Below are 13,325 nucleotides of genomic sequence, written 5' to 3'. Positions count from 1 at the left end.
TTACTTTGATTAAATCTATGTTATTATACAAAAAATATAAATTCCGGTCCATCTCTCTGCCTCTTAAGGAGAATGAACTTATTTTTCCCCCATTATTTATTTTTGTTCTTGTATCTCTACTTGTCTGCCACCAATACTCTAAACCGTCTTTACTTATTTCTATCGCGGACGTGTGCAGCTTTCCATTGTGTCCCTAAAACCCAGGCTTCATGTAGACTCGTGCCACACGTATACCTGGGTTGAATATCGCAACATTCAATCAGTACATGTTCCATCGTTTCCTTAGTTCCCCCCCCCACCTTGTACTTGTTCTTCTTCGTTACTGAATCCGCTTTATAACTACGCGTTCTAAGGCAGCCGACCTTGCTTCAAACAGTAAAGCGCTTCCCCTTGAATATCATAAAACCTTTCCTCCTTATTTCGTTTTTCCTTTTTCTTGTAGTTACTCAAAGCCGGCTTCTTTTCCATCGCTGTCATCCAATAAGTCCTCTCCGCCTCTCTTGACCTTCGCTTAATGCTCCTTGTTGCCATATCGACCGCACTGCTAGCCGTATATTTACTGGTGAGCCTCCTAGTCTTTTTCTCCACTGCGTGTCAACGCTTTTTTCTCTACAAATACCTGAAAACCTTCTCTGCCCATCTACTCTTCTTCATTTTCCTCAGCCTCTCTTCGAATCTCATTTTGCTCTGAGCTTCCCTCACTTCAAAGCCTGTCCATCCCATATCACCCTTTACAGCCCATTGTCGTCTTCCCGTGAGCGCCCAACGCGAGGCGGCCCACCGTCCTTGATTTACATCCATTCCTGATTGCACCTCTGACTTCATGCACACCACTGAGTTCCCAATGTAAGCCCCGGAACCATCACACCCTTCACAGCCCTCGAAGCACCTCGTACCTTTGTATCCCCATAAAGCTCTGTGCTTCATAATTGCAGCATTCCTCTTCCCTTTGCTACCGATGCTTTCTCTTGTACCTCCATATATCTATCCCCCTCATTACCCATACTCCGAGGTACTTGTACTCGCTACCCTAGGTATTTTTGGCCCTGTATAAAACCTCATGGTCTTCGTGATCATTGAATACCATCAATCCACATTTTGTTGCCCTAAAATCTAGTCCTAGGCCTCACATTACCTTCCGCATATATCTGCCAGTCGCTGTATTCATCGACTGTCCGCAAATAAAGACAATATCATCAGCATAAAATAGACCTGGAAGCTTCTGCTCAACCATCGTGCCCGACCTGCTTGTGTGACAATTAAATCAATGTGTGCTACCTTCTAGCGCTTTTCCATCCTCACATATACAGCATGAATAACAGCGGGGACAAGGACATCCTGTCTCAGCCCCTTGCTAATTTCAACGCTGTCCTTGCTACTATTCCTACCATTCATACAAACTGTATTTCTCGGTATATTTCCTCAAAAGCTGTATACAGTCGTCACCTATGCCCACTCTTCAGTATATCCCACAAAATTCCTGATTAACGTTGTCATACGCCCCGGTAATATCTAGATAAGCTACGTATAAGGGCCGTTTTTCTATTTTCGATTTTCTATACACTGGGTAAGAACAAACAGATATCGTCTAACCGCCTGTCAATTCGAAATCCATTCTGAAGTTCTGCCAAAATATCCATTTGTTCTACCACGCTTCTATTTTAATTTTACTGCCTGCATCGCCAAACCCTGTACAGCACCGATGTATGGTTAGCGGTCTATACGAGCGAATGTTATCCTTTTCTCCCTTGCCTTTATAGATTAAGTTCATTCTACTTTTCGCCAACTGTCTGGTATTTCCCTCTCCTGTAAGCACTTTTCTACGGCTTTCAGCAGTGCTTCTTTAGTTTTATGTCCGAGTTCGTTGATGAGGCTGACGGGAAATGCGCGGAGGTGCCATTCGGGGCGCAACAGCGCGATTTCGCGAAGGCGTTCGTCAAAAAACGCGCGCGTCCCTCCAAACGCGCGTAAATAGCGCCAAAAATTGCGCCACGCGCTTCCACCTTTTGCCTTCAAGTGCCATACGCAAATATGGCACTTGAGGTGCGATGATACTAGATGTCGCAAGTGCACAATTTGTATCCGTGGTTCTGTTTCGTACTACCTCACATTCGTATTTTCAGTAATAAACGTTCCAAGTGTCTATCTTGTTCTTTTTTGTATATTTCTTCACTCGCCACCTCATGTACCAAGCCACACACAGCCACGGCGGCGAGCGGCATGTCATGTTGTGCTGCGGATGGTACGAGCTACAGCGTACTCGACCACGAGCCGAGCGCAGGTTTCTGACGAGCCAAAATCGAACAACGCGACCGATCGCACTAGCGAGACTAAGCTCGTTGCACGGCGCGTTTACATGCTGCCATTTATAACGTCTAGGGCTTGTGTGCAATGCAACAAATTCTGCACATAGAGAGGCATGCTCTCGTTAAAAAAAGGAGTTTCAGAAATGGTCCAACCGACTTACACAAACCAAAAGCCCTGTGAGTGATTTCGCAGTTGGTAGTGGCTTCATTGACCCGCAAACGGATAAAACAAATTTTTTCGTTTCATGCAGACTTATGAAACAAATCCATATTACACATTCAGCTATACAGTGGTTTCCTTAATGCAAAGTTTCTAATAATGGTCGCGCGTTTACGTTCGCGGCAGCGCTGCCCGCACTATCTTCATGGCTTCACATCAAATTAAATATTCGCAGTAAATAGAACCTTTCCGACCTTATGAAGCGTCACCCGCACTACTTTATTCATGTTCGCAACCCCAAGCCACGATGACAACAACCGCCTCGTGCGCGCAGCGCACCAAAAGACTCCGGTGCCGCCGGCGTCACAATCGAAATATGGCTGCACAACTCACTTTCTTGTACGCTAGGTTTTTTGCGCCTTCGACAAGGTCGCGAGAGCGCGCCAAGTGATGTGATGATGATATAATGATATAAGCTCGCTTGGGCGCGCCATGACACTGATGACAGCGGCACATGAAGGCACCAAACGTAGCCTCGGTGATCGGTTCCGGCAGCGCAACCGGAGCCCATCGCGGAGGCCGTGCATCAAAGACCGCTTGGGAGCAGTTTTGGCGCAATAATGCGTTTTGGAGCAGGATGGCGCAGCAGAAGCGCATTGGCGCAGCGTGGCGCAAATGGCGCAGCACTTCCACCCCTGGGATCAAGCAAGCAAGCGATATGCATGATACCGACGGCATGCCAAATTAATGCTCAAGCACTGTGGCGCTGACATACGCACACATTTAGCCTCATTTGGCCGCGGTCTTTACCAAATTGTTATTGTGCAAGTAGTGCGCGTGAACTCAAAATCAATGCATGCGAGACTCGATACACACACACACAGAGCTGGCGACCGTAGCGGCGGTCACAGTTGCAAGATGCAATTACAGTTCTTTTAACAACACCTTTAGCACGCATCCGTCACCCAAAGAGAAATTATGTTTGAATATACACGCGTAGCATGGTATATAGTAAAAGAAAGTACTTGCACACAAGTGAGAGAGGCTTCTCAAGAAGCACTCTTCAAAATTCGCCACCCTCCACGGTGGTCTACAGGTTACGGCACTCGACTGCTGACCCGAAGGCCGCGGCTTCGAATCCCGGCCGTGGCGGACGCATTTCGATGGAGGCGAAACGTTTGAGGCCCGTGTACTGAGATTTAGGTGCACGTAAAAGAACACCACACGGTCAAAATTTGCGGAGCCCTCCACTACGACGTCCCTCTTAATCATATCGTGGTTTTTAGGCGTAAAACCTCAACAGTGATTATTATTAGTTCCAGATTCGCCAAACGTATTTATAATCGTATATCAGAAGCTGCCCAAATCATAAATGGCCTTGGCGGAAAAAGCCGTTAACCTCGCATAGTCGGACATCACGCCATAAAATTTTGTTGCGGCTACATCGCAATCTAACACGTATTGATAGAAATGCCTAAATCAAACCATCACTCCTCGTTTGAACCAGAAGACGCATAAGTGAATAACCGTGCACTTACAGTTGTTGCATTAACACGTATAAGCATTCTTTATTTTTCCTTTATCGCAAGATTAACGGATGGAATACGCCTGCCACAGGAAGTAGTTGATGTATTCACATTTCATAATACTTTCTGGGCTTTTACAGGCCAAAACCACGATATGATTATGAGGCACGCCGTATAGTGGAGGGCTCCGGAAATATGCACCACCTGATGTCCTTTAACGTGCACGTACCCTTGACGTGCACGGGCCTCTAGCATTTCGCCTTCATCGAAATGCGAGCGCCGCGGCCGGGATTCGATCCCGCGACATTCGGATCAGCAGCCGAGCATCGTAAACACTGTACCACTGCGGCGGCTGACGCACCCAACTGTCCCACTGATTGATAAAATTACGCTGTGAAGCGTGTTATTTTTAAAAGCACATATTTTATGTTAAGCAAACCGAGATTTCTTGAACGCGTTTTTCTACCATCACCAAAAACGCAATTTTTCAAGCTAAAACAGAGAAAAAAAAATCGCCTTCAATTGATTGGATTGATAGCATGGCTTTAAATCACGTCTTATTGTAACAGTATTGTATAAAACTAAAAACGAGACAAAATACGCAAATGAAAATGAGAAATCTGAAAACGTTTGAGCAGGCTCAACTGTGCGTTGAGATCTACGTAGTGCGAAGCATTGCCCGAACCGTTGAAGCACGAGACGCAGAAGCTCGCCGAGATGCTGGGGCCCATACGCCCTACGTGGCGAAATCGTAACACATCAAGAGTATCGGCGTTGCTCGGCCGCTCGAACTTTGGCGGAGTTATATTATACTGCCTTCGAGATGATCGGCCTCCTTTGCTGTCACGATATCTGCAATATCGGTGCTCAACTAGGATGGGCCAATAGAGCAGATGGTGCAATACTGAAGTGGACATTACTATATAGAGAGAGACCGACCATGCAGACGCATTCAGCCAGAAACACCGGGAATGGGGCATGTCGTTTAATAAAGGAATTGTTCTCTAAATAGGAGGTGGGAGGAGGAGAGGGAAGACTTGACGTGCATTTTTTTTTTTCTGTTTTGCGAATTGAGTAAGCAACCAGCGCACAAGCAGAGGCAGTTCAGATGGTGATACGTGTAAACTGCGGCCGTTCAGTGAACGTCGCTTTTTCACTTCTCAGTGCGCGTATGCTGTGCAACCGAAGCACATGTACTTGTTGCGCGCGCACACATGCCAGCCAGACACATAGGGAGTTCTGGACGATTTGTGCATGCGCGCGCATCGGCGACAATATGTGTGAACTTGAGCAACATCGCGTCTGTGACTATAGGCAAAGAAATGAATCGTATTAAACAAAAATTGGCGAAGCTTGCACTAAGCCGCGCAAGGCACGAAATAGCAAAACTCGACGATTCTGAAGACTAATCTGGTTGCTTCTAGGTCGTTTCTAGACCTTAGCTAGGTGATGCAGGTTGTTTATAGGTTGCTTCTAGGTCGTTGCTACACACTAAACAAAAATAACCAGAAACGGGAGTAAACTGCTTGTCCTCTAGCGCACAACCTTTTCTGGGTTTTTTTTTACACGTACCAGTCGCGGTAAAAATTTACTCTCACGATAACCGAGTTTTTGAACGTAGCAACGGTAGTAATTTTTTACCCCCGCTGAGGTTTTCAGCGAGTATAGTAAGAGTAATTTTTTACTGCCTTTACAATGTTTTCCCGGTGATTTCTGAGAGTTATTTCTCGGTCGACAGTTTCTTGTGGCTGATGTAGTAGTATTTATTTACTCCCCTAACTCAGTTTTCGCGGCTATTTCTGATGGTTAAAAAAAAAAAAAGGAGCGCGATTGCACCATGATCCATCGAAATTCGAATTTAATCAACGTAGAAAACACAGTATCCATGACATATATAGAGATAAGCACATACACAAACACATATACATACACACACACACACACACGCACACACACACAACCAATGCAGAATAAAACACCACTTAACCGACTGCTCCGCTGTACAAACGTACTCCGGCCACCCGGTATATATAGGCACCGCATCTTGACCCGCCATGTAGTGCAGGTAGGAGACTTATGTTTTGCTTGCTTGAACAATAAAGATTCACAGCGCACGCGTAAACTTTTAAGTTTGGTGGCAAGTCGCCATGAGACACACCGACCTTTTTAGTATAAACCCGCCTTATCTCACCTTTTTGATTATCCAATTATTCGCTGGCACTCCGTGTTGGCCGCACTCCCGTTAGCAGTGCTGATGCACAAACCCGCAAAATATACCTAAGCACACACAAACCACGGCCACTCAACAATTTTTTCATTGCGCAGCGCTACATAAACACAGTAGCAGCACATATCCAGGAACGCCGGCGAAGTAGAGCGGCGCCGTGCCTGTACCAGGTTCTAACGACGGCCTCGCTAGGCCTTTTCGAGGAGCACGGCTGTGCGATAAACGACAGCTGGCGATCTCCTCTGCAATTTTCGTCGTCGTTATTTTAGAGACAAATTAAAAATAGGTGTCCGCTATTCGAGGAGTCTTACGGAGCGATGCACTTACAACGAACGAGACCGCTCGCTTGCAGTGCACCGTCGGCCGCACGTTGGTTCCGTCTGTCTCGATCGGGGCTCGCCTTCGCGCTAGATGTTTCACAGCGGCGGCCGCATGGAGTGAAATACACAGTTTGGACTATGGACAGTTGTACACAGGACTGTACACAATCTATGCGACGCTTGTTTCACCTGCTCCGGCGAGGCACTCACACCGGCCGCTGGCCGGCTCGGTGCCGACGACGTAGTGAAGCCTTTTTCTTATAGTTGTAGCCGGTCACTCTCCAGGAAGCAACCACGGACGATCACACCAGCCTGATTTTGTTGGCGCTGGGAGTGTTCTTCGCAGCTCTTCGCGATTAGGCACGGAAGCGAGGTATCCACGACGTCCAGGCTCGGAGCCTTGCGCTCGTAAGCGCACGGCCACTCGATGATAGAAGAAGCACCCCAGATCCAGCCCGCTGTGCGCAGCCGCTTGCCATCACCGCCACCAGACATATACAGCGCAAGCTTCTTACACTCGTCCCACAGGCGCTGAGCCGTGCCCCCATCTGGGAGGCAGAAAGCGTCTTTTCCGAAGAACCACTCAACAACAACAACAACTCGCCTGTCTCCAAGGCCGGTATCTGCAGTACGGCTTTCCAGCAGGCTTTTTTCTTCGAGCAAGTCCTTTCGTTCACAGGCTGCTTTTCTCGCTCGTTGTGCTTCTGCAGCTGAAGTGCCTGAGGCGCGACAATGCCCAGCTTTGAAAAAAAAAAAAAACTCGAAGGGGCACTCATCGTCAGACAAAAGCCGCCGAAGCGGGGCGAGCGGGAGGACCTTGAGGTCACATGGTAATAAACTCTAAAACGGGGGTTAAAAATCACGTGACAGAATACACCCTACGTAGTAAAATTGGATTATGACATCCTTTTACTACGTTCCTCAGAGGTGGTGGTAAAACTATGTCATGTGCCACTTTTACTCCAACGTGAGGTAGTAATTTTAGAAGCGAGGGAGTTTTCAGAGGTAATGAGCCGCAAAAACCCCAATCTCGGCTAACTTTTGCTTACAGTGTAGGTTTAGCTAGGTGATGCCAGGGTACGTTGATTCTCAGCGCAAAGAGGTTCGAGTTAAATCACAGACGGTCACAGACACGATGAGGATGTCCAAACTGCAGGCACAGAACCTCGCGCTGAAACCAAGGGTTCGCACTTCTCATAGAGCTATAGGGGCACGTCGTCGTTGGAGTAGGCCTTGGCATCGCTTTGGGGCCGCCGTCGCTTCGCAGCCATTTGTTGGGCTTACTGTTGCCTTCTTCAATTTTAGTGGACCAGCGGTTACCCAATTTCCGTGGCACATACCCGTTTATAATGATGATAGTTTTTTGGTTCGCCGGGCAAAGAACAATTTGCTAAACAGCTTCGCTGTTAGAAATGCGTTTTCGTTGAAGCCTCAGTACAGTGTGGTACCTTCAGGTGCACTATCTCCAGAATTGGCCCACTCTTGCGACTACCTCTAAGTGCTGTTCGCCGACATCGCCTGATTGCAGAAAGGTGACAGAACTTTTACCCCGTCTATAACGATTTCGCCGCTACAGACGCATGGGCCACACCAGCTGGAAATGCGTCGCTGTCTAGTATGGTAGCGATTCGCACAGCGTTTCTCACCTTTGTAATTCTCCCGAATTTTGGCTCCAGTTCTTACATCGACATGTCCCCACGACATAAAAAGGTGCGCACTGCAGCTGATCTCGCGTAAACGAAGTGCAAGCAGGCTGAAGCCAAACATCGTCAGCACTGTTCCGTATCGTGATTTTACAGCGATGCTGTATACGGCGGATCGCGGACAAAAGACGCGTAGAACAATTTTCGGCGAACCGATTAGCTCGACTAATCCAGCGTTCTTCCGTCGAAAAATTGGCCGCGTATCTGCGTGCTTCGCTGCAAATGTCGTCGAAAGACGACAGTCTTCTGCCGGCCGTACTACATGAGTCCTCCTCCTCTATGCTGAATCGCCGCATCTGGCTCATAGCGTCGCATTTGCAGCGCAGCCCAAAAAAACACTAGCATTTTCAGCGCAGCCCAAGAAACACTAGGGTCTTTAGAATAGCGTATCTATATATTTTCTAGTAAAGGAACACACCACCTAATACTTACGTATTGATGTTGCGCCTCAGATATGCGTAACATTTGCTTCTTGATCGACAATGTTCACAAGTATGAACGGTGCTACCAGTTTAAGATGGCTAGGCGTTCAGCAAGTGGTTAAACTTTGGCCGGCTGGCTGAATCGGGTGACAGACAGACAGACCAAAATTTCTGCGTTTAAGTTCCCCAAGAAAGACTATCGTCTTTAAAATCGACATGGCGCAAAAGTAAACATAAAGCCGTACGATTACGCCGACGTGACAGAATCACGTGAACAATTCCGCCTCCAACACCCAACCACTCGCACAAGAAAGGAACCGTCATGCCATTTTGCACTTTTGAAACAACGAGGTTTTGTTATGCACTACAAGACTTCATTTTGAGACCGCCGTTGGCTGCCGTTGATGAGGTAATATGCGTCATGCGCAAGAAGAACACCGAGATATTAGATGCGAAGCAGCTCTTTGACTCACGTGTGTAACGCCGTACGTTACGTGCGTCCGTACGAATGCGCCGCAACGTGTTCCCCTCGCCGTAGGTGTTGGAGCGTTGCCAAGTAGGTCACGCTCCCCTCGCACGCTTCCCTCGCAGGTGCGCACTGACGTCACTCTCTCCCTCAACCGCAGCATGCTCGCCGTAGCGCCCGCAACTGCCGGCTGCTCCGCCCGCTCGCAACACCTCTGAACGTGTCACTTCTCTCTCGCTTCACCCGTGGTAGCCAAGGCGAAACGCGCTCCTGCTCCGGTCCAGCGCCCGTGTCTCGACTCTGAAGAAACAACGACTACGAAGTCTTGCCAAACGCTTTAATGAAAGTTACTCGAAACCCAACCTGCCTCTCGTGTCCTTGCGTTTCAAACAAACGTTTACTCGAGTAAACGCTACACCGAGTTTCGCTTCAAACCGTTCTTCCAGCACCCGCGTCGACGCCCGTTTCAACCGGGTCAACGCCGTGCGCACCGCTGCTGCTTCGCATCCCATCAGGGTTCCCTTCGGGGAGATGGTCCAAGTTTTTATTTTAGTGTATGTCTCTTTATTCGCCCAATATGTGCCAGTAATGATAACATATAAATTCACTATAGCAATATTCACTACACCAGACACCCACCATAGTCTCAGCTTCGGTGGCTTCCATTTCTAGAGTAGTGGAATTGCTCTGAATTTTCTCGTGTGCCTCGATAGTGCACTGCGCAAGGCTGGCATGACATAAACGTGACACTATGCCGTGTGACTAACTACAGAAAAAGACGGTGCGATTACTGCGCTGTTTTTCTCGGTGTACTGCTTGACTAACTAGCCTGACTTCGCACTCTTGTATGTATGACGCTTTCGCTCACGTATCACAGACCCTGTGTAGCTGCGTACGCAGCAGGCACTATAAACTGGTTGAAGCATGAAAATCAGCGTATACGTGTATTGTAAGTGAACTTACCGCAGAGGTAACCAACTAATGCTTCCATGTTTCAGCCCACGTGGGTCACTTGATGAAGCCCAGGAAAGCGACTGATTGTGCTGATGGAAAGGATTAGCTGCAAAAATAAATTAAGACCTTTTACACATACATTGTGAGAACGCTTCCTTGACCATATTCCGGACGACTGGTTTAAATTGGTAACAAACTGAAGGTTTGTCTATCGATGAGAGTTCGTATTGTATTTCTTGGCCTAAGTGAAACAGGAAAAAGCGAGAAGGAAACTCCTTCATCATCATCATCATCATCATATTATTATTATTAATAATATTATTATTATTATTATTATTATTATTATTATTATTATTATTATTATTATTATTATTATTATTATTATTATTATTATTATAATAAAGATGTTGAGTTCATAGCTCGAATGCATTATTGAAGGCCAATCCCATGCTGAAATATCACCCTGGGCTGGTAGGTGCCGCCGCCTTTATTATGGAGGAGCAAAGAAAACTAGAAATAAGCGACACGCGAAGTTTTGAAGCCTAGTAAACAAAAAAAAAACGACGTCAAGGTGGCTATCACAAGAAGGCCATCATACTTACCATCACAACATGATAGACAAGAGGTAATTTCTAGCCACTGAGCTCAAGGAGAGAACGTGGGAGAGTAGAGAGGGTGACGGTGGCCGATCGCGACGAGAGCATCACTAAAAGATACCATGAACGAAATGGTGCCTTGAAAAGCCCGGGAACAATGTACGACCTATTTCCCCAAAAGCCAATGGCGGCAATCGCACACCGTAGAAAACGAAGGCCGGCGTCAGAGGACGTTGATTTGACGGGTCTAGCGGCCTTTGACGTAACGCAGCCTCGTAATCTTTCTCTCTCCTCCACAACTCTTGAGATGATCGTCATCATCAGCAGCAGCAGCAGCATCGTGTCATTTTATCACGCACTGCGGTGCGATTGTGCAGACCTCTATAAATGCGGCCATATTTCAGTCTGTTCGGATCGCTTGTTTGTGCTTGAATCTCACGGGGAACTGTCACTATAGGGTTTCATATATTTCAAACAATGCCACACGCTTAGAAACCGTGTCATCGATTTTGACACATTGAAAGGAAACTCCTTATAATGTAGGATGCCTCACTTCAATGACAATATCTGCGCGGCCGAAGCGCAAAACCTTCAGCAGGATTTGACGATGAGAATAATTCGCGGGGGACTTGGCACAGACGATGACACGTGTTCACTCGTTCTTGATTGTACGCATCGCGATCAAAATGAGCAAAATGTGATGCAGTCCACCAAATGTCAACTTTGAAAATTTGGAGACGAACAGGGGGCCAGTAACATTTGGGCAGCTACACGAGCTAAAAGATGAAAAATTCTCGAGCACGGGGTGTCGCTGGATCTAACGCTTTGACAACCTTGTCGAAACGTTGGCTCCAGCGACACAGCATGTTCAACAATTTTTTTTTTACCTGTTGAAGCTTCCATCCTCCCCTGAACATCTGCCGTGTTTGGATTTACAAGGACCAAGAGAGCTTTCGTTCGCTGGGGCCACTGTATGACCGAGTCTCGGGCTTCTGCAGGTTCAGAATCTGCCACCACATGGTTGACATATTTTTTTAGTATCAAAGTCGTGTAAGATGCAGGGCCTTCGTCGAAATGAAATGCAAAGAAGAAAGGAAATGCGCAAGATACAACGCACTTCGAATCTACCTTAAGCGAAACTTTCTTGAAGAGTTTCGCTTTCTGGCTAAGGGCAAACACTTTCTGCCTTGATGTGAACAAAAGTTCACATGTGTCTATGCTATTGACAGGTGGGCAGTAATAACATTCATTCTATTCGACATTTTTCTGGAGGCCAAGGAAGCTTTCTGCTAGACCATTTTTACGTGCAGAGCAATTTGAAACATAGCTATACGTGTTCGACGCTGTCGCACCTCTCACAAACATGCGATCGATTGATCACCTCCAAGCACGTGACCCACGCAACTTCGGAGTTTTCCCATTGAGTCCCATCAGCGGGATGTCCTTTGTAAATGTCATTTGTCCGGGAACTGTTATTCGTGCTTCTACACCTCGCAGCTGTGTGGTAGCTATATTTAGCCATTATTAGCCACCGTTTGAACCAACTCTAGCCAAAGGTAGCCAGTGGTAATCAGTGGTGGTAGTATGCAAGCAAGGACGGCACGCAAAGACGCCACCGTTCTTCCCCTTCCAGGAGGGATGGGGGGTCGCTGACGTAAGCTCTTGCCGAAGCAGAAGTATGTTCAAGTGGCTTGAGGGGATAGGCGCGTGCAGCGTTCTACATTATGGGTAGCCAAGTTTCACCGCTATGCCGATGTAGGTGTCCTTAGCTGCTCCGGGTACACCTACATTAACTTCCTGTGATGGCAACACTGTGTGGAGTGTAAAGTTTCTGTAAACTTTGAAGACCCTATATGTAATCTTATGGATTGCGTGAACGCACACAGACCGCTAGGTAACCTGGTTGTTGACCGTCGTCCACCTCCATTGCTCGCGAATGGAGCGAACGCAAGCCACCACAAGTGCGCACACGTCTTAGTCCTACGGCATAAGGGCAAGGCGACTGCTCACGCGTCCGAACGCGTCGGCTCAAGTGAGCCCCGAACAGGGGCGTAGCCAGGGGGGGGGGGGTTCGAAACCCCCGAAATTTTTCGATTTTGCTTGCCTATATTTACACGCACATATACAAACACACGCACAAACATATATAAAGTATGGTTGAACCCCCCCCCCCCCCCCCCCCCCGAAAAAAATATTTGGCTACGCCCCTGGCCCCGAACGAGAGGAGAACAGCGGAGGAAAGGGAGGAGGGTGTGTTGCGAGCTCCGTCATGAGAGCTACTTTCAAGTCTCAAAACGGAAAGGCGAGCTAGCTGGTACTGATTCATTCTTATGTAATAGAAACGCAAAAAGGACAAGGACTTTCTTATCCTTCTTGCGCTTCTATATGAACGTTTCAAGTCTCGCAAAGTCTCTCGCAAGTCTAGCAAAAAGGAGCGCCAACATAGCCACGTAGCCACTTAAGGCTTTCGCCTTAATAATGTTTGCAATGGATGAAAAAATGAAAATGAAGCGACGACGCCCTTGTTACAACGGCCTGCCTTGGCTCACCGGCTTTCCAGGGGTAAAGGTAGAAAGCAAACAGTTCTTAAAATGCAACATCAGGGTCCTCCGCCGCCATTATTGTCAAAAACTTGTAATGGCCAT

At 47.4% G+C, this 13,325-nt stretch overlaps 1 protein-coding gene across 1 annotated transcript in view; it reads right to left on the bottom strand.

Moving 5' to 3' along the window:
- Positions 1 to 10,192, bottom strand: part of LOC119387438 (uncharacterized) — a 21,037-nt gene extending 10,845 nt beyond the window's left edge. The window contains exon 1 of the mRNA XM_037654838.2: positions 10,094 to 10,192. Coding sequence (XP_037510766.1) covers positions 10,094 to 10,121 — 28 coding nt within the window. The 5' untranslated portion in view covers positions 10,122 to 10,192. The remainder of the gene's footprint in view (positions 1 to 10,093) is intronic.
- Positions 10,193 to 13,325: the final 3,133 nt, after the last annotated feature.

This window comes from Rhipicephalus sanguineus, chromosome 1 (assembly GCF_013339695.2).
Source record: "Rhipicephalus sanguineus isolate Rsan-2018 chromosome 1, BIME_Rsan_1.4, whole genome shotgun sequence".
In the NCBI taxonomy this organism is placed as follows: domain Eukaryota; kingdom Metazoa; phylum Arthropoda; class Arachnida; order Ixodida; family Ixodidae; genus Rhipicephalus; species Rhipicephalus sanguineus.
Note: the sequence above shows the minus strand (reverse complement) of the source record. Positions and strands in the feature narration are given on the sequence as shown.